General features: G+C 45.2%; 1 protein-coding gene across 2 annotated transcripts; it reads left to right on the top strand.

Annotated features, from left to right (window-relative positions):
• Positions 1-4386: 4386 nt before the first annotated feature.
• On the top strand, positions 4387-25980 carry LOC118226797 (short transient receptor potential channel 3). 2 transcript variants are annotated; one of them, XM_035416701.1, is made up of 12 exons: positions 4387-5325; positions 8584-9349; positions 11721-11906; positions 16361-16525; positions 16903-17119; positions 18585-18818; positions 19016-19280; positions 20446-20641; positions 21003-21212; positions 22197-22280; positions 22731-22860; positions 23674-25980. In XM_035416701.1, the coding sequence occupies exons 1-12, from the start codon at positions 5171-5173 to the stop codon at positions 23814-23816; spliced, it is 2751 nt and encodes a 916-aa protein (XP_035272592.1). In that variant the 5' UTR covers positions 4387-5170; the 3' UTR covers positions 23817-25980. The 2 variants fall into 2 exon arrangements, with proteins under 2 accessions (XP_035272592.1, XP_035272594.1); XM_035416703.1 differs by having other exon boundaries at positions 4388-5325; positions 22785-22860.
• The last annotated feature ends 30 nt before the right edge of the window (positions 25981-26010 follow it).

Below are 26010 nucleotides of genomic sequence, written 5' to 3'. Positions count from 1 at the left end.
AGCATATTCACATTCATATTGTTTTCAATGAGGTCAGTGTACAGTGATATCCATCCATCCATTATCTAAACCTGCTTATCCTGGGCAGGGTCACAGGGGTGCAGGAGCCTATCCCAGCATGCATTGGGCGAGGGGCAGGAATACACCCTGGACAGGCCACCAAACTATCTCAGAGCACACACACTATTCACTCTCAATTCACTCACACACTCATACCCATGGGCAATTTAGTGTCTCCAATTATCCTACCAGCAGTGAGAAGTGACTGTGAGAAGAAACCAGAGTACTCTGGGAAAACCCACAAGGGCACGGGGAGAACATGCAAACTCCACGCCGGGATCTGAACCCATGTCCTTCTGTGAGGTGACAGTGCTGCCCACTGCACCACCGTGCCACCCCACAGTGAGCCCCACAGCGATATCAGTATGGGTTTTACAAAGTTCATCTTCAGAAACTAAACCCAGAATAAGCAAAGCATGGCTCCTGGCGATCATGTGACCAGGCCTGTGTTTTTTTTTTTTTTTTTTTGTGTGTGTGTGAGTGATTTCATTCACCTGTGAAACAAAGAGATGCTCATCAGACAGAAAATAATCACATTTCTCTGGCTGCAGAGGAACTTTCTGAACATAACATTGCTGTCGCTTGTCTTCATCAAGAGTGTCAAAGGAAAATTTCAGCGTCCAAAAAAACCCCCCAATTTTCTGGTTCTGCTAGTTGTACGATATTGTTTGATCAGTTTGTGTTATGAAGCACACCCCTTATTATCCCCAATAGTAATCTATTTTTGATGCTGGGGGCATTAAAAAAAAAATGTGCATTTGAAAAAGATGCCAATCTTTTGATATATGATACAATAGAGACTTACCAAAGCAAAAATGTGAATATATTTATATTTATTATTGTTGTGTTGTTAATACATGTATTGTATTGTGATGTAATTTTGTTGTGGTTTGTTGTGTTGTATTGTAGTGACTGGAAAGCACTTTGGCGCAACTCCTGTTGTTTTTAAATGTGCTATACAAATAAAAGTGACTTGACTTGACTATTATGTGGGTAATACATGCCTCTATTTGAATATCAAATAAATATTTATTTGATTGACAGACACCTGCAAGCAATATTATGCACACATGTCGCACATTGTACAGTGGTATCTATTTATAGCTGGATATTTACTGAAGCGGCATGGAACTGAAGTTGAGGCTCTGCCCCATTAAGCTGCTATTAATCCCCAGCCACAGGGCATTGCTCCTGACTAGTCAATGTGCATAGGCACATCGGTGGTGCTTTTTAAACGCACATTAGGAAACAAACACATACATATCTATGTGTGTATATGTGCGTACGTGCACGCGTGTGCATCGGCATGTGTGTGCTGTGAGAGAAACAGGCTATCCAGCTTTTGAAAATCATGTTTTTTTTTTGGTCATTTTCTGATGCAAATGACTTTCCTCCTAGGAACTGAGTTCACAGCTGAGTACTTATTCACGTCCGTCTCTTATGGTGACCTTTGCCTCCAGTTCCCAATATCGGAGCAATTAAGCCTTGTTTACTGGGCAATTCGTAATCGTTTGGATCGTCCGACTAAATGGTGTCTAAGGGCTTCATTTTCCGAAAGCACACTTTCTTTTTCAATTCTGTCTTTATTCTGCGATCCCCGGTGTCCTATGGATCACAGGCTGGGACGAACGCTCATTAAAATGAGGTCCTGTCTCCTGGGAGCAGGACCATGGCTTCAGATATTCAGATACATCTGCCGTTACTCAGGATTTAGTGTAAAGCTTCGACCACTGACATTCTTTCAGGGAGGGGTGTTATAAAGTCAGACTTTGTTGTTGATTGTGACACAGTCTGGTCTAATGCAATCCTTCCTTCCAAAAATGGAAATGAGCAAATAAGTAAGTATATTTATATTAATTTTACAGGGCACAAATGAACCTTCATCAACTTTTTCTATATCCCATATGTATTTTTGTTTCTTAATGATCCTTAGTGTATTTCCTCTGTTTTTTCTAACATTTTATGCTCTCCAATAAACAATTGGTCACAAGAAAATCCAGCAATAAACAACTATATGAACAGCAAATAGAAAGCCCTGTGCATTTTCTGCAACTGCAGAGAGGTGATTTTATTTCTGATGCGTTCTGATGTAATCTCAAAACCCATGCTTGCCAGCTACACGAATGGTTATGAAATAACACTAAAGATAATAAAGTTTTCATATTCCCAAAACATTACTCTTATATCTTTTTTCATGAAATATTGCTGTGTGCGCCCAGGGAAATGGGGAAGCAGAACCTGTGCAGGAACAGGAGAGGACAGGGACATTAATCATAATTTAGAATACAGCGGACTCAAGGGGGGGCATAATCTGCCATTGACAAAATTTTGTGTGCTTTCCTGTCCTTTCTGAATGCCCTCGCGGAAGGGTGTTCTTTAAATAACCTGAGCACGTTACCTGGCCGTCTGCCTTCAGCCGACCGTGTTTTTGTGCCAGTTGGCCAGAAACCCAGTGTCCGGGTGCAGATGGGCAGGGTATGGCTAGGGCTCTGTTTCTGTGGGTCCTGCCATGTCAGAGGGCACCCGGGGTAAAGCCTGGGGGGGCAAACTTCTCCAGTGCTGGGGGGGCCAGTAATGGCAGAGAGATGAGCAGTCCCCCCCCCCCCCCCAGCCCCTGTCAATTGCTCCAGCTACACAGAGTCCAGCCATTGCCACAGCATCTCCTTTCTTACTGGGCCCTGACCCTGGTCACCTCCCCATTCATCTGCCCACACACTGCAGCACCTCCCCCTTCGTTAACTCCCACGCACAAACACACACACCCACACACGCCGCAGCAAACGAGCCCATTCGTCAGTTCGTGCCACAGCTGATCAATATCCCGCGTTCGTTCCTGAATTGATTCGCCGCGGAATGGATCCGCAGCTTTTACCTGGTGACCCGCCCCGGCCTTTGCCGTCACACTCAGCATCACTTTCCCATTAATGCCGATGGCACTGCCTACGCTGAGGGAACGCCATACAAGGACAGCAGGGAATTATTCAACCTCCCAGCCGCTCGCTAATACAGAGCACATTGTTAAATATTACTCACATTAATTCAAAAAAAGACATGAAACATAAAAAGCACTAACACTAACAAGATGTACCTGTACAGAATAAATACGGCTTAACCTGGCCTGAATCAAAACCAGACTCATTGCGCATTTCCACCCACTGACAATTGATCGGATGCGCATGTCCTTATCGAGCGCAAACCTGCCACTAGTAATTGTTTTCCAATTTGACCTCAGTCGGTGAGTTCACATTTTATGTTGGATTCCAGGATAATTTGAAAAGTAAGGATTTATGACTGTAATTACTCTAAAACTGGGTGACTTCTCGGGAACCTAGAGAAAACTTAACCTTTTCCGAAACTCCTTTGTTCTGTTCATCGCTGGATGAAAAGGGCACAGACAACATGTTGGCGATTTTAATAAATGTGGACTGAGGCAAGAGAGTCCAGTGATGCGTAGAACATTATGTTCGGACTGGCAAAAAGAAAAAAAAAAAAAAAACAGGGAGCAACATACTTTAAAAAGAAATATTAATATGTTAATGAATATTTAATATAATAATAATAATATTCATAGTATTATTATGAGAATGAATTGATCTCTGTTCTTGATTTCCTGCACAAACCCATTTTGTTGTATATTCCCCTCTTTTGCTCACGTGAAAGACGTTAATGTGGGGGAGACCCTCCCTAATTTGGGATGGAGAGTAGGAAAGGTCAATGCTGAAACAGGGCCCTGAGCTTTTGCTGATGCCCACATTGGTACCCAATACTGCATATGATTTGACAGCCTCATTATACTTGCAGGGACTTGCTGATAAAGACCAAATGCTCATTAAATCCAAATCCCCCTTGTGCATTTCCTGATTCGAAGGTCACAGTTTCCCTCAGGTCTGGGGTGACTTGGATTATTACAAACTGAGAGGATAACGTTTGCACAAATCTACCCTCTAGGGAAAAAGGTGTGGAAAAAGTGACCATAAAGGTACAAATGTTTGCTACCTGGGTGGTACCCTATCAGTACATGAAACTGTACCCCTTAGGCAAATTTTGTTCCCTAAAACAAAAACAGTGTACCTCCACTGGACCTTTATGTCTCAAAGTGTATGCTCCAACATATTTCTCTTTAAAGCTTGTGTTGTTCAGTAATTTTGTGACCCAGCCATTGAACTTCACATGAATGATCTGGAGTGTTAATGCTGGTTTATTATGTGCACGAGTGAGTAATTCAGTAATTAAGCTGTCAGTCCTACAGTTACATCAATCCCAAACTAGACACAGAGTTCCTGGATACAAACCAGCAACTCCGTGCTTGTCCGTGATCACCACCTCACTTCAAACCACATCCACCTAGACCATGCCAGACCGTGGCCAGCCACGTGCTACTACAGCAGCCTTTTTCTTTTCAGCTCAGGTTATTGTGGACATTCTCCGGAAGACAGACGGGAAGATCCTGATGTTCTCTGAACATCTTCAGGGTCTCTGGGATGACATGTGTGATCTGAGATAACACCAGTCCAGTAAGGAATGTGTTTTGTAACCGTGACGCACGGCATGCTAATTTTAGTTGGCTGCCCTTTCGTGATGAAAACGTCAACCAAGTTAAGTGTTTTCGTGTACATTGTTAAGGTAACACAACGCAGGTATTCGCTGTGCGTTGGTCGCATTGTGCCCTTTAATTTCTAGTTCATTAAAATGACAAATGACAAATTCTAAAAAAATATCAAAATGTGTGTCGGTACGGTACCTACATGACTTCAAGAATATGAACAACCAGACCCAGAAGGAAAGGAAAGCAAAGTTCGCTCTTGCGCTTTGTACTGCATCCGGATGCCGTTTGGAAAACGTCTGCCTGAGTCCCCTCTGGTAGTTAAATCACTCGAATCGTGAAGATTATGGTCGAATCCAACACTTGACGAGCATGGGCAGGACTGGACATCTTCTGCAGTTCACTCCGGGAAGCTGCTGAGCTCCTAGCATCACCATTACGCACAGGGAGTTACATACGGCACCTGCTGGGACGAACGCGCGACCAGTCACTTTCCGGAGCTTAGGACAGCATACATAATTGTAAGACACACTTATATATATTTGCGAAGGGAAAACGGCTGCCTGAATGTCAACAAAAAGCAGAAAGTACCAAAAACGCGTGTCCTTCTCGGAAGATGAAAATGAGAAAGACTGGAAAGAAGAGAACGGTGGCGTGGATGCGCATTTCATAAAATCCGTGAAAACGGTCCGAGATTCGTCTGGATATTACCACCATAACATGTAAGTAGGACGAACACTAGGCTACTTGTGCTTTCCATGACGTGGCCTGCTGTGGGTAATGTCAAAACTTGGCAAAATACAAAATTACCACGTGCGATTTCAACCGCAATTGATATTTTCTCATATCCCAGTTTAATAGCAATGTAAACTATTTGGTAATTGATTACCCCATTCTGTCTCTCTGCAAAAGATTAAAAATCATATGGCAAAACCTCGGTGCGGCAATCAAAATACATTTGGGACTAGTCAATGCGAAACATGACTAAAATACGAGGTAATTTAAGCATTATTCCAGTCAATGACTCGGCTTTTAGCCGCTGAGTGGATTGACATTGTCGGTTAGGTTTTAGGTTTCGGAAGTTAAACGGTCCTCTGTACGGTGTCCATCTTCTCTCTGTAGATATTCTATACAATATAGAATATCTGTGTTCGTGCGGAAAACAGAACTACACTTAGTTGAGACTGAACGGGCTCAAAAGTATCTTTTACCGGACTGCCACATCTTCCAGTGACTGTGATTTGGAAAAGAAATGTGTAACAAAATTTGAACATAAACCAGATACATATTGTGGGATACGTGAATCTATTTTGAGAGAATGTTCTGTATGTTTAGAAATTATAGCCTCATTTCATGAAGTAGTTACGAACGATTAACAATAAACCATCCATATGCATATTAATTTAACTCAAATCATTGATGCAATAAATGTCATATTTATACTCTTATATACAATATACTCAATGTTTTCACATTAGATGCCCTTCATATTTTCACATTAGATGCCCTGGATATTTTGAATAGGAAGTCAGTACAGTTTCCAAGGTTCACAGTGAAGCACAATGGCTTGCAAGGTTTATAGACCCGATTCTCGGATGGAGCAATACTGTTGCGCTTTTGAATAAGATACTTAACCCGAAACGCTTCACTAAGTCTTTAGCTGCATAAATTGATTGCATGTAAAATGTAATCTCTGTGAATCGCCCTGGAGAAGAGCATAATTTAATGTAATTAATCAAATAACACATAACCGTTAACCCCGGGCTTTGTCTTCTCTGAACTGGACGAGGAATGTCATGTCCCATTACAATGTTAACATCAATAAAAGTATCCCCTCTGATAAGGTTTAAACTCCTGAATTTATCTACCCTCTGTTTTTTCTGCTTTCATCGGGTGAAAATGATTTTGGTTGAGCCATTATTTTTTATATTGTGACTCAGAATATGTTTAGTATATTTTTCTGTATGATTGAACGCTTGTAGCCTATATATAATTTCATATTGCTTGTATACTTAAAGACTGTGATGACCAGCTTACATTACATTGTGTTACATTAACGTTATTTAGTAGAGGCACCTATCCAGAGCAACTTGCACGGCACTTGCATTTTTACGTAGCATCCATTTAAACAGCAGGATATGTACTGAAGCAATGCAGGTTAAGTACCAGCACTGTCCTGTCTGGGAATCAAACCTGCAACCTTCAGATTACAAGGTTTCACAGGCAGTTTTGTAACCATTCTTAGCCAGGCGTGATGTGCCTGCCTTTAAAGTCATGTTACTCTGTCCTCTGCCCCCCCCCGCCCCCTCACCCAGCCTTACCTAGCCCCACTAAGCAAGGGCATTACTGTTGCATGAGACATATGACATATGACTCACATCTGAATAAAGTCATGAAACAAGTTATTTAACATGACAGATCCCTACAGGACTACTGTCACAGTCTTGGGACTTTAGCGAGGTTAGCCACCCAGCAGTCCCATGTATGTACAGTCCCACATGCTGATGGGGTCTTTTATTCGGAAAGACTGCTGTGAGTGAGGACTTAATCCCTGTATTAGTGGTCTGCACATTCATAAGGGAAAAGCAATAAGACAAGACAACAGAGCCTGCATGCTGTTTCAATTTCAATCTTTAATTATACAATGACAGGGGAAATAATGAGGGAAGATACAGTAAGTATACAGTGGGTAGAATGGATGCGTAGGAACCGTCAGATTTAATTTCAGTTTTAAACTACAGATCCAGATCATTTGCCTTAATGAATCATTGTGAAAGTATCAGTACTGGGGATGCACTTAGTGATATCTATTCCAGTTAATTTTTTCTTTCCGAGTCGCCATACTGGAGGGCATGCCAGCCTGTGGGGTTTCCATGGTTGTTGAATAAATCATAGAGAATTGGGCACTTTGTAAAGCAGTAGAAGACAAGGGGGGGGGGGGGGGCATTTAAAAAAGTCTCATTCTTCTGTGGATGAACCTTAGCTTTATAGTTCATTAAAACACCTAAAGACACCATGCTGGTTGATATACCTCCATAACATAAAATATGGATTTTTGTAATACTCATCTCTGCCTGTGATGGATTTACAGAATATGACTGCTTTATTAATTTGATTGATCTGATTTTGGGTAAGACAATATAAATTAATATATTAGCAATGCTGATGATAATTAGCAAGGGGAGGAGGGGGGTATAGCAAATGGAAAACAATCGGGGGGTTATTTTTAGTCGTCAGCCGATTGTTTGGTCTCCTTTGACAGTTTCACTGCTGGCTGCTCTGTCTGCTTCATGAAGGCCTACGCCTGCGCAGTGCCCCGTGGCAGCCCGCTCACAGTGTGTTCTCTTCAATAAAAATTCCGAGGGAAGTGCAGAGATTTTAGCCCGAACAGCAGCGGCGTGTCGAGTGCGCGTTTGCGGGAGCGGAGCGCCTGTCCTTGGGCCCCTCAAGCTTTTACGGCTGCAGCTGTTGTGTTAATGTCTGCGGGGACGCTGGCGCGGACGGCGATGTTCCTGTCAGTCTGAGGTTCGCCGTGGCTCCGGGTGGGGGGTGGGGGGGGGGTTGCCAGTTCGGCACGATTGCCCCGATCGGCACTTTCATTTGGCGAAGCGTGGCACGCCGCATATCGATGGGCCTCGGACGGCCATCTCGAATGCGGAGACACGCCGCGCAAATGACTCGGGTAGCCGTTCTTATAAAAACGTACTTAATTACCTATTTGGAGGCCGTGTTCCGCCGGTTATTGCTGCGGGCACAGTCGATATTGCAAAGCAGTTTGGCTCTCGTCCTCTCCTGGGGGGCGTAGGTGAATCGTGGTTCAAATTGCCCAACCGGCATTCCATCCCAACATATATTTCTGCTGACTCATGGTTGAATGTTCAGTCTGTTAAGTGATTGAAATGCTAAGAGTGTTACCTGTTCCCCTCTCGGCCACTGCCCCCACCCCCCTCACCTTTCACCCCCCCCCCCCCCCACCCCAGCGGTGACACGGACAACCCGGCGCAGCGGCATCACGGCGTGATGCGGGAGAAGGGGCGTCGCCAGGCGGTGCGCGGGCCGGCGTTCATGTTCAACGACCGCGGCACCAACCTGACGGCGGAGGAGGAGCGCTTCCTGGACGCCGCCGAGTACGGCAACATCCCCGTGGTGCGCAAGATGCTGGACGAGTCGCCCACCCTCAACGTCAACAGCGTGGACTACATGGGCCAGAATGCACTGCAGCTGGCGGTGGGCAACGAGCACCTGGAGGTGACCGAGCTGCTCCTGAAGAAGGACAACCTGGCGCGCATCGGCGACGCCCTCCTGCTGGGCATCAGCAAGGGGTACGTGCGCATCGTGGAGGCCATCCTCAACCACCCGTCCTTCGCCGCCGGCGAGCGCCTCACCCAGAGCCCCTGCCAGCTGCAGGACGACGACTTCTACTCCTACGACGAGGACGGCACGCGCTTCTCACCCGACATCACGCCCGTGATCCTGGCCGCGCACTGCCAGAAGTACGAGGTGGTGCACATGCTGCTGACCAAGGGCGCGCGCATCGAGCGGCCGCACGACTACTTCTGCAAGTGCGCCGACTGCACCGAGAAGCAGCGCAAGGACTCCTTCAGCCACTCCCGCTCGCGCATCAACGCCTACCGCGGCCTGGCCAGCCCCGCCTACCTCTCGCTGTCCAGCGAGGACCCCGTCCTCACCGCCCTGGAGCTCAGCAACGAGCTGGCCAAGCTGGCCAACATCGAGAAGGAGTTCAAGGTAGGCTTGCCCGGACCATCGTGTCCGTTCTTGCGATGTTTAGCGGCGGGCTAACGGTTGCTAATTTGATTTATTGCTGTCACATACTTCAGTTAAAGGCTCCTATTTTTATTTGGTTTCTTAAAAGGCGCTGTAACAATGTCATTCGTAAATTGGGCTGGTTTTATGGCCAGATGTTTCATTTGAAAGCCCAAATTCCCTGTTGGAACATATAACGCCTTGGTTTGGCTGGCAGTGTGGACTGACTTCATTTAACTGATGACTAACGACCTACTAATAAGATAAAGTGTCTTTTCTAAATGAAGGTCATGTCTCAGTTCTGCTTTGAGATTTCTCTATTTGCTACACGTTTCATTTAACTGTCATTTTCATGTGTGTGTGTGAGTGTGTGTGTGTGTGCGTGTTTCTGTGTGTGTGGTGTGTGTATACATGTGTGTTAGTGTGTGTGCACGCAGCTGCATGTGCATGCATGCACGTGTGTGTTTGTGTACGTCTGTTTATGTGCATGTGCGTATGTGTGTAGGCGTGTGTTTGTGTAAGTGCATGCGTGTGTAGGTGTGTGTTTAGGCAGGTGTTTGTGCGCACCCGTTTGTGTTGCGCGTTTGTGCGTATGTGCATCTGCGCGTGCATGTGTAATATTTTAACTACACTATTTCATGAACCTTGATTAAAATGGCTTTGCTTCACTGTTGCTAATGACTCTGTAAAGAGTTTGTAAGGAATCATCGTCTTTCAGAAAATCTGGCTGACTTTCAGTCCCTACCGATTCCTACCATTTTCACAAATTACGCTTTTGAGCCAAAACATACAGTATGATGGTGGTGATGTGTTGATGACTTTAACCATGCTTGTATTTATGTGATCCATTTCAAGGTTTTTATTGTATTTCTCATATTGTACGTTCAAAGAGTTTTTCTTTCTGTCAGATGTTGTTTTCCATTTGAATCGCCATCTTGCCGACACATGCTCACTTTGTTAAGTAAAATTATCCTGATGCCACTCCTATCTTTCGCTGTATTTGATTACATGTTGATTACCCTTTTGGAGTTTAATTGCGTTAGTAGCCCGATCTGTTTGGACAGTCTGTTCGTTTCCGTGTGGGCTCCCCGTTGCCGTTTTGTTGTTTGTCACGTGTTTGTCGACTCCTGACTGGGCAGCCTGGTGCATGCTGGGTGTAAAATAAGCGGGATTAAATTTTGCACTCAGGTCTGTGTGTCTCGCTGGTGGCCAGTGGTTCACGCTGTGCATTTAATGAGGAGGTGTCCTGAAAGGGACAGGAGAAGATATTTTGACTCAGTGCCATTCAAAACGGGTCAATTTTGAACAAACAACAAGCAGGACTAAGAGTGGAATTATGGTTACCTACACAGTAAGCCCCTGACGCAGGTAATGAGAATGTTCAGGTAATGGGGAAGGTGCAGATATCAGAAGATTCACGTAACAGGTAACGAAGGGCACAGATAACAGAGAGTCAACGTAATCGTCTCGGGACAGATCTGTTCTTCTTCTGGAGTCAGTCACCTTTAAATACGAGCAGGGCTGCTTGAGATATATCCTGCTATTGCTCCAGCGAGCCCCACGCGCTTCTCACACGTTCAGTCCTTTACACCACAGCACCGCAGGGCAGCGGGGACAAATGTGCGAGCAGCCGGCTGTTCGGAGGGAGACGGGCTGTCGTTTCTCTGCTCGATGGCAGGCCTCCATTACTCATCTCAGATAAAGCCGCCTTCCCCGACAAGCTTGCTTGCTTGCTTTGTGTTTGCTCAACCTGAGACGGTAACTCATCACCAACTACAGACGATTGTTTAGTGAAGGACGGCGGCTGTCTCACGGTGAATGATATTAATAACTACAGTTTTTTTATTTTTTATTTTATTTTTTTTACACAGTGAATGCTCCCAGATGTAGAGAGGGGGTGTGTGCTAACACGTGCTAGCATGCGCTACCGTGTGCCCTCCAAGATGTTAAATGGTAATACGAGGTTTCAGTGAGCCCTGCTGACAAGGGATTATGCATAAAAAAACGGTGCATATTGTAACCTTGTGTGGATTAGTCTCAGTCTGGCAACGCTGTACATTAAAGCACATTTAATAATGTTTATTTTCCTTCAGGGACTGTGGGAGATTGGCTCACAAGGGGGCGTTGCTATTGACTGATTGAGTGGCCCAGGCCAGTGCAGGTCTTGAATACGAACCAAAACATTTTAAACATTACCCTTCAGCTGTCAGCCGAACACAGTGGTCAATACAAATCAATTTAAGGAGACTGCCTTGTTCCACACTATTACGGTTCCAGGCTGATTCATGTGCATGTATTTGAGTGAATTGTGGTGTGTAGCCAACACCCTCACTCCATCGTGTTCTCCGGGCAGAACGACTATCGCAAGCTGTCCATGCAGTGCAAGGACTTTGTGGTGGGGGTGCTGGACCTGTGCAGGGACTCGGAGGAGGTGGAGGCCATCTTGAACGGCGACGTGAGCCTGGAGCTGCAGCAGGGCCAGACCCACAGGGCCCTCCTCAGCCGCGTCAAGATGGCCATCAAGTACGAGGTCAAAAAGGTCAGTGGCCACGCCCACATCCCCGCCCGTCCGCACCACCTCCCTACCCCCCGCCCCCCCCACCCCCCGCCTCCTGGTATAGCTAACTGACAGCTGAGGTTCCTGTATGCACCAGCAAGTAGCCAATGAACACAGATCCAAGCTCTGTGTTGTGTGCTATCCAGTGATAAAGTATAGCTGTGTGTGTGTTTGGACAACGTAGGCTCTGGTGTGTCCTCTCTTCAAGACCAGAGTGTGTGACAGCAATATTATTCCTGGCTGAATGTGAACACTGTACCAGTGTGGCCTTGAATTCTGGGTAAGAGTGATCCTGGCCCAAACTCAAAGATTCTGTGGCACACGTCAACAGGACCCGGCCCAAGTCCTGTCCTTGAAATGCTGACTCATCACATGCCCACATTTTCTCCATCCCCTGAATGGCATCTGCCTGTGAGCACAGATTCCCAGTGTAATGTGATTTTAATCAGGCTAATTGCAGGAGGCCAAAATTAAATCCCCATTCTGTCCAAGAAACAGAGAGAGAGAGAGAGAGAGAGAGAGAGAGAGAGAAATAATGAAAAAGAGAAAATAGTGTGGGTGGTTTAGTGCAGTTTAATGGTAAAGGAAGGTCACAGGTTCGATTCCCGGGTATGCTGCTGTTGTATCACTGCTTTTGTACCCATGAGCAAGGTACTTAACCTGCATTGCTTCAGTATACATCCGGCTGTGTAAATGGAAGCAATGTAAATACTATGCAAAAAAAAATTGTCTGAATAAGGCTGTAATGCTAATGCTAGTGTACTCGATATTTGTGAGGGGCAAGAGTACTTTGTTCAGTTCCCTGTGTGTCCCTGTCCCTCCTTATTACAGACTGGTGTTCATTGCAAAAATAGCTACCACATATTTGCTGAAATATGTCCATTACTTTGTAGGAAGAAATTGAGCTGAAATGGAATGGAGTACACATTTTTAACCGTATATTTTTAACTCCCTTGTGCTGGAGTCAAAGAGTTTTTCAGGAGTCCATGTCCCAGCACTGGATGCATTATGTTTGGTGAGCAGTAAGGCTAAATCTAAGAGTGCCGTCTAGTGTTTGGAGAGTAAACACACTACTCTGATGGCCAGACCTTTCCATTCGCGATGCTGATTGGCTGAGTCTCTGGCCTGAAATTAGGGGCTACTGGGACCTCCCAGAGATTAACAGGTGCCTCTCAGACCCTCTTAATACTTAATTACCTGCCTGGCTCATGCAACCACTAGCACAGGGCTCGGCTGACAGGACCATAAGGCTCAATTCGTACAGCTGCCCCAAGTCATGAGAGGCCAAACCAGCGTATAAAGCAGGCTGTTCATGGACTCTCGTTCTCCTGCCTTTCCTTATGGCTGAAACAGCTGCCTGATTTAAAGGCAGCTACTGTATCTGCACCCTCTGTCTTATCTGTCAACATTTATCAGGCGAAATGAGTCTGTCAGCAGTGTATGAAGTGTGTATGTGAATGAAGTGGCTGTGAGCGCTACTGCTGTGGGAACTCCGCTAGTGCTATGAACTAGCGCTGTGGACACTCGGCTAGTGCTATGGGCTAGCACTGTGGACACCCAGCTAGTGCTATGAACTAGCGCTGTGGGCACCTGGCTAGTGCTATGGGCTAGCACTGTGGACACCCAGCTAGTGCTGTTGACTAGCACTGTGGGCACTCAGCTAGCGCTTTGAGCTTGCGCTGTAGTCTAGCACTGTGGGCACTCGACTAGTGCTATGAGCTAGCACTGTGGGCACCTGCCTAGTGCTGTGGGCTAGTGCTCTGGGCACTCAGATAGCATTATGAGCTAGCACTGTGGGCTAGCACTGCGTGCACTTGGCAAGCGCTATGGGCACTTGCTTAGCACTATGGGCTAGCACTGTGGGCTAGCACTGTGTGCACTTGGCTAGCGCTATGGGCACTTGGGCACTTGCTTAGCACTGTGGGCTAGCGATGTGGGCTAGCACTGCGGGCACTCTGGCATGCATTGCCCTGCTCACTTAGGGGCATGCATTCTGAGGGAGCTCACGGGAGCTGATCCAGGGGTTCTGCTTACTGATGCCAACTGGGCAGGGCTTGATATTAGGAAGAGGACATTGTGTGTAACCCCAATTACAAAAATGCTAAAATTTTGTGATGATGAATAAGTCAGGCCTATCATTAATAACAGCACCTGTCATCACATCACACACACATATATGCACACACACACGCACACAGTAGACCGTAGACAAAATGATGAGTGTAGTAGATGAGCCGATTGTCCTTTTTGACCCCAAGTTCGCAGTCTGGATGTAGAAACCTCAAACATTATTTCATATTTGATGAGGACTGTCACTCCGAAATTCAAAACTGCAAACACAACTGAAAACGCCAGCGTATCTTTGCCGCACAGCTGGAGAATATTTTCCAGGTTCACATAAAAACCACTCACCCTACCTGCCGTTTTTTAGGAATTCTGTCCAGGTTCACTGAGGCATCTGACAATTGACTACATTTAACTACGAGGCATTGGACTTTAACATTACTTAAACGTATGACATTCACAGCTGCCCTTGTTCTTAATTATGTGCCCTGTTCTTAATTATATGCCCTACTGTGAACAGCTTGCTTTAATTTTTTTCACCCGACAGTATTTTTTTATTACAGTTTAAAGCAGGTCGCTCATTTCCCAGCTTCTCAAATACAAACTCTTTAATTTGCTGTCACGTTGTCAAATGCACTGCGCTCCGTAGTCTTGAGACGTGCCAGTGGACATGAAGAACGGGGCTGTCATTCTTCTCCGGTGCCTGATTATGTGGAAATTGAATGATTAGCTGAGATGATTGCCGCAATTAGCGGATTGGTCGTTTAAAACATGGCTGGAAACGGAGACTCTGAGAGCAATATCTGCAGGATGGCGAGCGGCCATTTTCTACCCACCCTACACACGCAATCATTCTGTATATTTGGAATTTTAAAAAAGCAATTTACTTTGTATTGACTTATTTATTATTTTTATATCTTTGGAGAAATGACTCATTGTATGGGCCATTCTCTTTGTTGTAATGCACATGACCTAATGCGAAATAAAAGAAAGGCGATGCTACTTCATTAGAAGCAATTAATTAAAGATTAGAGCGTTAATGAATTGCATTTATAATACCACCTTTCACGGACCTCAGTGGAAGGGGCAGGAGGCGAATCCCCTAGCCTACATGGACCTCGCTGCAGGTGATTGATCCATTCTAACAAGCCTTATTAATCAGGAAGTGCGGGGGTTGGGGGGGGGGGCGGGGTTGGATTCTGGGAAGTCTACATTTTAAAGGCAATTCTACAGTTCCTCTCTGGAAGCGGGCCCATCACAGGAAGGAGATCTTTTCATTTCCAGGAGGAACAGACCCATGACGAGGGAAGCGGCCCATATTAAGCGTCCGTTGTCCATAGGACACGTCATTGGTTGGGCGAGCCATCAGAATCGGGCCGTGATAAAAAAAAAAGGACGGGCAGGACGGCTCCTGCCTCCGGTCCTCACGCGGAAATGCTAGCCCGCCTGCGCGAGCAGGCCTAATTAGCCGGCGGCGCTCTCAAATTTAGCTGCCGCTCCTCTTCGCGTGGAACGAGAACCATTATGTAGGACAGCCGCGAAAATAACAGCGTCGAAGCACCCGGTGGGGTTTGGCTAATTAACTTTTTGGCCTAACCCAGATCTCCGGGTGCTCTGGAGGATACGCTGGGCCCATCTCCACAGGTTTCTGTGCGGGGTTACGGTTAGGGTTGGTGTTAAGAGGTCAGGTTAGTTTTGCTGTGATCGTATTGCTGAACACTGGGCACCGGTGAAGGGGCCAGTCTCTCTGGGCTGGCTGTGGAGTTTACTCTGAGGTATAATTTATCCAGGTCCCTGGACACGGGTTTAACATCCGCTCTGGGCTGGGTCCTCCTGCTCCTCATTATACCTGTTATTAGGCCTTTACGTTTTCTTAGCTCTCCCTCTCTCTCTCTCTCTCTTTCTGAAATGACTTTGGAGTTAGATTGAATGCCTCCGGGGACTCTCTCTCAGATTCATTAAGGCAGTAGGCATTGGTTGATTAGGTCATGTGATTGTGTGTGGAGGCGCGGGCGTTGCACAGGACTGTAGAGGGTGCCACAGAGCTACGCTTCGCCTCTCTCTGACTAACTCTAACCCTGTCTCCACAACTGACATTAACACTGTCACTATTGCTAACGCTAATGTTATCACTAACCCTAAAACCAACACTGATGGTAACATTCTCATTCATGCTAACATTACATTTATCTCCTACTCTAACCCGTAACGCATGCATTTTTTCTCATTTCTAAACCTAAAACATGCGTCTCTCCTTCTCCTTTCTAACCCAAACACATACATGCCTCCCTTTCGTACACGCGCGCGTGCACACACACACACACACACACACATACGCACACACGCACACATGCCTGTCTTTCTCTCTCCAGTTTGTCGCTCATCCCAACTGCCAGCAGCAGCTTCTCACCATCTGGTATGAGAACCTGACAGGCCTCAGGGAGCAAGCCATCGCGGTCAAGTGTCTGGTGGTCCTGGCGGTGGCTCTGGGCCTGCCGCTTCTGGCTGTCTGCTATTGGTTCGCACCCTGCAGTAAGGTATCCACCCCTCCCTCATAAGTGTTTTGCCCCAGTACCTAATTTATTCTCCTGTCTCTTATGAAAGTTTATTTGATAAATGTAAAAAAAAAAAGAAGTTTAACAAGTGTAGTAAGAGGCAGAAGTGCGTGGTAATATGCGCTGTATTGTTGGCGGGTTGGCGGCATATGTCCTATCAAAAGACTGATAGTTATTTTTGGACGACCACAGTCTGAAAGGTTTATAGGATCTCCACTCCTGCAGAAGGCTCTAACTTGTGCACATGAGGCTGCTGCTGTGGCCCTTTGGAGTAGGCTCTCCAGGACATGCTGGAGGTCCTGGCACAGAGTGCTAATCTTCTCTCTCCTCCTCTTCCTCCTCTCCTCTTCCTCTCCAAGCTGGGGAGGATCCTGCGCAGCCCCTTCATGAAGTTTGTGGCCCACGCCGCCTCCTTCATCATCTTCCTCTGCCTCCTGGTGTTCAACGCCTCGGACCGCTTCGAGGGGATCAGCACCATGCCCAACGTAACCGTCACGGACTACCCCACCCAGATCTTCCGGGTCAAGACCACACGCTTCAGCTGGACCGAGATCCTCATCATGGTGTGGGTGGCAGGTAGCGCAACCTATCGCCTGATGGTCTGACACGCAGGGTTTCTTTTGCAGGGAGAGTTGGGTTATGTTTCCTCCAGTAAGAGTTTTGCTTTGTGAGTACTTATCTTTTACATTTTGTTATGGGTAATCTGTTAGATATTTTGTGACTTTTCTCATGCTATTTGCTATTGCCTCCCTACTAATACTTTCGTAATTTCAAGAGCAAAGCTACGTGTATTTTTACAAGATATAATTGATTCAAATACATGTTTCAAATATTATTTGTATGTGGTATGAAGCTTTTTTGAACCACTGTTAGCAAATAAGCTTATTTTACTGGTAGACTACATACATTGTGGTTGCTTGTTAGGAGACTCCTGGTGTTACCCAGGACGATACAGGATTCCCATAGAGTATTGCAAGTTATCCATAGGGTGTTTGGGTATGAGTACTCTCAGAGATGATGCAACATGTAGGATACATGGGTCTCTGGGGCAGTGGTTTAATAAGTACAGTAAGGGTTCTGGTTAGGCTAAGCACTCTGGACTGTTTTGAATGTCTTTCATAAAGGCTCACATTTGAAGAACAGGATTATGGGATTACCATGAGACTCCGGGTTTCACATCAGGCCCTGGGTTGCCGTGCCAGCACGGGCCGTAGTTGTTGTGACACCCGGGGACTCTGGGTCATGGTTGCCGTGGTTACCGTACTTCTGAGGGACTGAGGGTATGGAGAGCTCTACATCCGAGACCCGCAATCCCCAAGGCATTGTGGGTCTCGGATTCTTGTCTCATGGGTGGTGCACTGCTCTGGTCCCTGAGGGGAAGGTGTGATGTGAGCAGGGACTGTACTGGGAGTGGATTACATAACATGCCTCCGTCAGGAAATAAGCACTTGCTTTAGTGTTCCCTGGTTCAGCAGGTGAAAGAAAGGTCACAAGCGCCTATACATCAATCAGCTGAAAATGCTTTCAGGAACAATCACACTCGAGAGTCCATTATCGCTGCTGAAAGAACCGAGTCTCCATTTGGATGCCATTGTGTACGAAAGCTCTGCTGTTTTCCTAATGCCAAACCGTTATCAAGGAGAACAACAGAGCTTTATTTTTCATCCTATAGTGACCAGACAGTGATTTTTCGTTCACAGGAACCTGACAGACAGTTAACTAGCTTCCATTTGTTGTGTCTTACGTTCTCTAAGGTCCACATAAAAAAGAAGACAATCATGGTTCTTATAATCATGGGAACCCCCTCCCCCTCCCCACAATGTTTTGACCTCAGGAGTGACGTGGTTTCATACATTGATGATGTATTTTGAGGATGTTGTGGTTTGAGTATGGTGTGGTTCTGTACAGGGATGATGTGGTTTGAGTATAGTGTGTTTTGTGGATGATGTCATTTGTGAACGCTGTGGTTTATGTTTGATGTGCTTTGGGTATGGTGTGATTTGTGGATGATGTGGTTTGGGTATGGTGTGGCTCTGTGCAGGAATGATGTGGTCGGAGTGTAAGGAGCTGTGGATGGAGGGCCCCAGGGAGTACATCCTGCAGCTGTGGAACGTTCTGGACTTCGGCATGCTCTCCATCTTCATCGCCGCCTTCACCGCCCGCTTCCTGGCCTTCCTCCAGGCCACCAAGGCCCAGCAGTACGTAGACGAGAAGATCCACGTCAACGACCTCTCCCTGGTGACCCTCCCGCCAGACATAGAGTACTTTACCTACGGTGAGATTCCCCTCATATCGCGCAACCTTTGCTTTGGATTAAAAATGTTCACTAAGAGAAACGCCATGCAAAAAAAATATACAACGGACCCATTCATGTTACTATGGTGTGCACTTTAAAACTAAACTTTAACCCACAGTTTTTAGTGAAAATAATGAGTTTGATGCAGCAAACTCACACTGATGTTTCTCATTCAGCGAGGGATAAGTGGCTGCCCTCGGACCCCCAGCTGATCTCTGAGGGTCTGTACGCCATCGCTGTGGTGCTGAGCTTCTCACGCATCGCCTACATCCTGCCGGCCAATGAGAGCTTCGGACCCCTGCAGATCTCTCTGGGACGAACCGTCAAGGACATCTTCAAGTTCATGGTGCTCTTCATCATGGTGTTCCTCGCCTTCATGATTGGCATGTTCATACTGTACTCCTATTACCTGGGAGCCAAGGTCAACCCCGCCTTTACCACGTGAGTGCACCCCCTGCTGGTCTGTTGGGGGAGAGGGGTTTGGGGTGGGATGATGACCTCTGAGATTTATGTCTGGAGTCAGTTCCATTTTCGGTTCAGTGAACTGAGAAAATGAACTCAAATCCAATTCATGAATTTCATAAATCCTCGTTGACCAGATTCTCAATCATTAATTTAATTTCGGGTCATTTTTTTTTAATTGACTGAATAAAAGATGGAATGGACTCTGACCCTGACTGGAGCATGGGAGGTTTGAGAGGAAGAGAGCCTGGATTGACTACAGTCTTCCCAATTTCATCATATCTGGTTTAATGACTATGTCATCATTCTGTCACAAAGTCGCTCAAAATGAAAGCGTCCGTTAAATGAATGTAAGTCTAATGTAATGTCACTAGTCCCCCACCCCCCCGCCCTTGGTAACAGATTGGGTGTAAATAACATAGCTATGCATGATGGGTGTTTAAGGCTTGGGTGACTGACAGACAGTCTCCAAGGCACGCTAATCCCTCAGAGACTCTGAAACTCAGCGGCCCTTAAACCAAATGAGAAACCACCCCAGAGAGCGTGTGCGGCGTCAGCCGTGAGAAATGACCCATTTCACGCTAGGCCGCCCCTCCCAGGAAGGTTAGCTCCGGTCCCAGCAAAGCCGCCGGAGGTTCTACGGTTCAGGGCTCCGCGGCGGGCGTTCGTGTTCATAGCCCCCCCTGTCAGAGCGCCCCCCAAAACCACTGCCGTGCATCTGAAACGGAAGTGCGGCTAGTTCCACATTGCAGAGATGGAGCAGGTGAGAACGCCGAGGGGATTAATCAAGTTTCAGTTTTGCCGTTATACCTGCTGAGCGCGAGGGACTTGGGATCTAAGAAATCTACAGTGGCAGATGAAAGCAGGTGATGTGTTCCTCTCTGGGTTTTTATACCGTTTCCCTGTGAATCCTCTTGATGAGGTCACAACAGATTCAGCCCGTTCCCTGCCCGAGTGGTGTCTAAAAGAGAGGGTTCTCCAAAGCCAGGCCGAACTTTACTACACAGGCATCTGGAGATGAATGACCGGGTGTTACAGCCTTCTCTCACTTCCTAGTTAACATTGAGATCACAGTAGAACCCCCAGCCTCCCACAAAAAAAAGGAATTTCACCAGGACTTTTTTCTTTGTGTTTGTGACCGCAGGGTTGAGGAGAGTTTTAAGACGCTGTTCTGGTCTATATTTGGGCTGTCTGAAGTGTCGTCCGTGGTGCTGAAGTACGACCACAAGTTCATAGAGAACATTGGCTACGTGCTGTATGGGATTTACAACGTCACAATGGTGGTGGTGCTGCTCAATATGCTGATCGCCATGATCAACAGCTCCTACCAAGAGATTGAGGTAGGTGTCCATCATTCCTGATTCTTAACGCCTAAAGAAATTGTATTTTAACAATGAAGACCCACAGGGTCACACAGTAAATTATAAATGATTCATCTCTAATTTGTCTTTGCAGCATTTTTTCTACTGTTCACATCTCACTGAATGCTTTGATTTATTAGAATACTTTAGAATGAATAACTTTAAAAAAACTTTGCTAGATAGATTAAATCTAGTCCTTTTCAGCACAGTGTGGTGCATAATGTTCATTTAGGAGGCAAAACTACATGTACTATTTTGCAGTGCACACTATGTATAGTTTTGGCCAGTCATGAGGCTGTGTGGCTTGTGTGTAGTGAGCACGGCGCTCTTTCTCCTGCAGGACGACTCGGACGTGGAGTGGAAGTTCGCTCGCACCAAGCTGTGGCTGTCCTACTTTGACAACGGGAAGACCCTGCCGCCCCCGTACAGCCTCGTCCCCAGCCCCAAATCCTTCTTCCAGTGCGTCAGGCGCGTCGTCGGCCTGTTCCGCTGCAAGAAGCAGAGGCTGAGGAAGGACCTGGAGCTCGGGACGGACAGCTCCAAGTCCAAGGTCCGCACCGCCTCTCGCCCTACAGGCTCCAGCCCCGACGCAGAGTGTGAACCCCCCCGTCCCGGTTACAGAGGGCTCACAACCATTTTAAATATAATCAATAAAATCATCATTGTCTGGAGGAAACCTTGATGAAAAATCTGTAGAATTTACCAGATGCACTGCAACTGGTAGTTCACTGCTGCCAGGACTTAGCGTCAGTTTTGGTGGTTCTCATGAAGAGCAGTTATGGCCCCTTTAAAGCACTCTAATTACCACAAACATCGCAGCAGAGACCCGGAGCAAGTACTGGGTGTCTGCAAATCACAGCTCAAACTGACTAATGCATTTGAAGATGATTGGATTAACCTTTGAGGTCAGTGCTAATGATGTCAGCATAAGATGAACCGAGACGCACAAGTAGACGTTGTACACACGCGCACCCACGCGCACACACACACACACACACACACACAGCTTCAAGATGATCAGTGGAGCTGAGAACAATGTCCTTTTATTAATAACACCCAGCAGAAGCACTGAAAGCAGCCCTCAGTTTCACCATGCTGGAGAGTCAGTAACACACCAAAAATGTGACAGCACCCTGGTCATGTCACAGTGTTAAAGGACATGCCACATTCTACTTTCCATTACTGTGGAAGTCAAGGCAATGAAGAGGCTGGATTTTTATCGATGTGCATTTCATCAAACTCTCTTTCTGTGTAGCTGTGGGCCTACGTGTTCTATATAACAAAAATACAAACTGTTTGGGATTCAGAACTGCTGAAATTTTGTTTATGGAATCCTGCAGTTAAAATGTATTTAAATACAAAAGAATGATCTTATTAAGTAATAATTCATTCAAGTCCTTGAAATCTGTGAAGATTGTATCTTAAGATCCTATGAAAACTATGTCGCTTTAAATTTTACTTCTGAAATACCGTAGGGATTCTTCATTGGGAGAACACGTCCCTCTGTGTAACTGACTGTGTTCCGGTCCTACAGCTGAACCTCTTCTCCCAGTCGAACCTGCGCATTTCAGAGTCCCAAAGCTTCAACAGCATCCTGAACCAGCCCACACGCCATCAGGTAGGGTCACCTGGGCCACACCTCTGCCACATCACATGTTCTCTAGCGAAATTCAGCCCCGTGTTTCTGCATCTGCTTCTGCTGAACCTGAGATATGCAAATGAATGAGGCGTGTCCAAAGCTCAACTGCAACCATGTCTCCCTGTGAATATTAATGCATGATAACCAGTTTTGGACAATCCTTTTACGGAACGAACCTCATTTTCACCAGTCCATACACATGTAAATTTGTTCATACAAATTTGTGTGTACGCACAAAATTACATTCAAACTTTCTGTTTTATAAAATGTAATTTATAATATAGTCGCCTGTGTGATGAATGAAGCCAAAAGGTTGGGGTGAGTTAACTGTGTAATCAGCTGCTTTGATTGGTCCATTTAGTGCTGAGTAAGAGTGGAATTCTCAGACTGTCAGACTCTCAGCTGTAGAACTGGTCACCCCTGTCCTAGCCTACAGAGACTGCAGAAGGAAGGCAGGAGCTGACCATCTTTCAATCTCAACAGCAAATAATGAAGAGACTCATCAAGCGCTACGTGCTGAAAGCACAGGTTGACAAAGAAAATGATGAAGTCAATGAAGGTAAGATCAACCTGAGACTCCCGTTCCTTTATAATAAAGGTAAGATCAACCTGAGCCTCCCGTTCCTGTATAATGAAGGTAAGATCAACCTGAGGCTCCTGTTCCTGTATAATGCATGTTAGATCAACCTGAGGCTCCTGTTCCTTAAAAATGAAGGTAAGATCAGCCTGAGGCTCCTGTTCCTTTAGAATTCTGGTAAGATCAGTCTGAGGATCCTGTTCCTTTATAATAAATGTAAGTTCAACTTGACGCTCCTGTTCCTTTATAATTAAGGTAAGATCAGTCTGAGGATCATGTTCCTTTATAATGAAGGTAAGATCAGAATCCTGTTCCTGTATAATGAAGATGCCAGTTTTTTGGTCATTTCAGTTGTTTCACTGGTTTCGATAACAGGTGCCCAGCTAGGCCTACTCTGTCCAACTTCTATGTTTGACAAATGAAGGCATGCAGAAATGTGAGGCCACCTATTCACGTTGCATCTATTTGCATGTGTTTCTTCAATATGGAATTCAGGATAGCTCTATCACAAACTGCATCGCAATCCTGATTACGACACAAACACACAGCTAGCAACTGGGTGGAGACCCTTCCTGGCTTTGTAGACTGGACACCATGGGGAGGAAGCTCCGGCTCACACTCCTTAAGCTTTTTCTTTAAGGGCCTGAGGTTTTCTGTTGTTGTATTGTTAACAGTCAACTACATCCCCAGTATAAGTAAGCTTAGCACAGCGCCGCGGACCAGCCTCCTCCGCGGACGCCGGGCCGATGTTCCTTAGCACAGGTTGCTAACGGTGTGCCGTGTGCTCGCACGCAGGGGAGCTGAAGGAGATCAAACAGGACATCTCCAGCCTTCGCTACGAACTCCTGGAGGACAAGTCCCAGGCAACGGCGGAGCTGTCTCAGCTCATACAGAAACTCGGCGACAAGCTGAAAGCCACGGCGACGCGTTGCCAGTGACGACGCCGGCTGAGCGGAAAGGAACGTCGACCAAAGCAGCTAAACACCCCCCCCACCCCCCGTGCTGATTCGCCGAGACAGCGGGTTCACATTCTGTGGACAGGGCAAGGAGGGGATCAGGCAGCCAAACCGGACAGGACTATAGTAGCTTCTTAACCAGTAAAATCAGTGTAGCCTAGCTTCTTTTTCGGAGAGCGACTTATTTATGCATTTAAAAAAAAAATCGCTCTCTGTGGATAAACTGCCTGCGATATACAGGGTTATGTACAACAGTGTAAATCTGATGTTAAATAGCACAAATTATGGCAATAAGAAATGCTACTGAACTCTTTGAAACTTAGTCTTGCTTTGTGGGTCACTTAAATGCCCATTTTAAGCAATTTACATGGCACATGCCTCAATATTTTCTTTTTTAGGCAACCTCCTACCTTGTAGCCTTTCCAAGGTACAGTAACAGTAACAGTTTAGATTACAGTGGCCTTCACTTAAAAGATAGGGCTTCTTGCTTCCTATATATGTATCTTTTACTTACAAATATAATTACCTCTACCTGTCCACTTGTTATTCATTGACAGTATTATTTTTTTATTTCACAGGAACCATAGTACCTTTATTAATTATTTTATCCAGTTACTGTAATTGTGTATGTTCATGAACAATTAATATAAGTTTTGAGTTTGAGGAATATTGTGAGGTACATAAATATGTATATGTACGGACTGAATCATTTCCATTTTCATTTTTGTTATTGAATATTTGAACTTTACCCAAACAAGAACTGCTGCCTGTGTTTTAAAACAATGCAACATTCTGTACATAACTTTGGCCTCTTTAATTCTTGTGTACCTATATTTGAAGTGGCATAGTTTTGTGAAACTATGCATAAATTACTGTCATGTTTCTCCCTTTTTAAGATCAATTTCTTTATTTTTATTAAAATTATGCATAAGTACAATGTATCATGCCGGACCAATAGTTTCATATGTATGTACTATGCAGGGTAAATATTTGATTTTGTTTTTCAATGTTGATATGGGTAAACATCCAAAATATGAATGCTGGGCAAATAACTTTGCAATAAATAGTTTTATATTAGCCATGATAAATACATGTGTATTATTTATATGTACAGTATGTATACACACAGAAATATATTCAATATTTGTAAATATCCAAACTGTAAAAACAAATTATGTCTGAAGTAAAACAGTTTATTTTATGTGGGTTGCCGTCTTTTAAAATAGTGTTTGTACTTGTAACCCTGGGAAATGTGATTGCTGTCAAACACAAAATTTCTTACCTGTACATTTAATTATGAGATAACTACACTAAGGCGGTCATCAGCTGTCCATATAACAATATCTGTGATGGCGGCTTTTGTTATTGGTTTTAAACAAGAACTCAGTAGCGAGAAGTGCTATATTTGTATTTTTATTTATGTGCTATTATTTGTATATCTGTACATAACTGGTCATTTGTGTATGAACACAGTTAAGAGTGAGAGAACAGCATGGCATGGAAACTATCATATACAGCATCACAAGATAAACCATTTAGATTCAAATCTTAAGCATGTGTACTTTGACAGACACCCATAGGCAGCAACTGTATCTAAGCATACACAAGTAGTACTTGGAAATTATTATTCAAATAGTTAGCTAGATAAATGCTAGCCAGCCACAAGCTAGCTACACTACATATTAAACAATTCACTTCATATCAGATTTTATTCTCAGTAGATTCTGTTGTATATAGAATCTACAAATGTTCATTTACACCACTTTCAGCTCTTAGTTTTTGTAAGAATTTTAAAATGCACTTCTGCAAGTTAAGGATGCAGTTAAATTTCGACCTCTGTAGTTAATCATACTATGACTGTGGCATCAGTGTGGCTCCCCTTTAGCACGAGCCTTGAATGACTTCGTTCTTCACACTTTCATAACTGAAATGTTGCTCGTCCACTGTTGGATTCTGATGGACCCCCTTCTTCAGCTTGTTATCAAAGTACGTACTGCAGATGAGCAGTGTGTTTTCATGTGATGATGTATATGAATATATGGGACGTTAGTGCCCTCCGAATTCTGCAAACAAATGTGTGTAGCCTAGTTCAGGATTTTTATTAGATTTCTTTACAAAATTCTGATTAAACACTGGGATAAAAAGACTTGACGAGTTTTGTGTTCATTCATTTGTG

The sequence above is a fragment of the Anguilla anguilla genome, chromosome 5, assembly GCF_013347855.1.
Source record: "Anguilla anguilla isolate fAngAng1 chromosome 5, fAngAng1.pri, whole genome shotgun sequence".
Classification (NCBI taxonomy): domain Eukaryota; kingdom Metazoa; phylum Chordata; class Actinopteri; order Anguilliformes; family Anguillidae; genus Anguilla; species Anguilla anguilla.
Note: the sequence above shows the minus strand (reverse complement) of the source record. Positions and strands in the feature narration are given on the sequence as shown.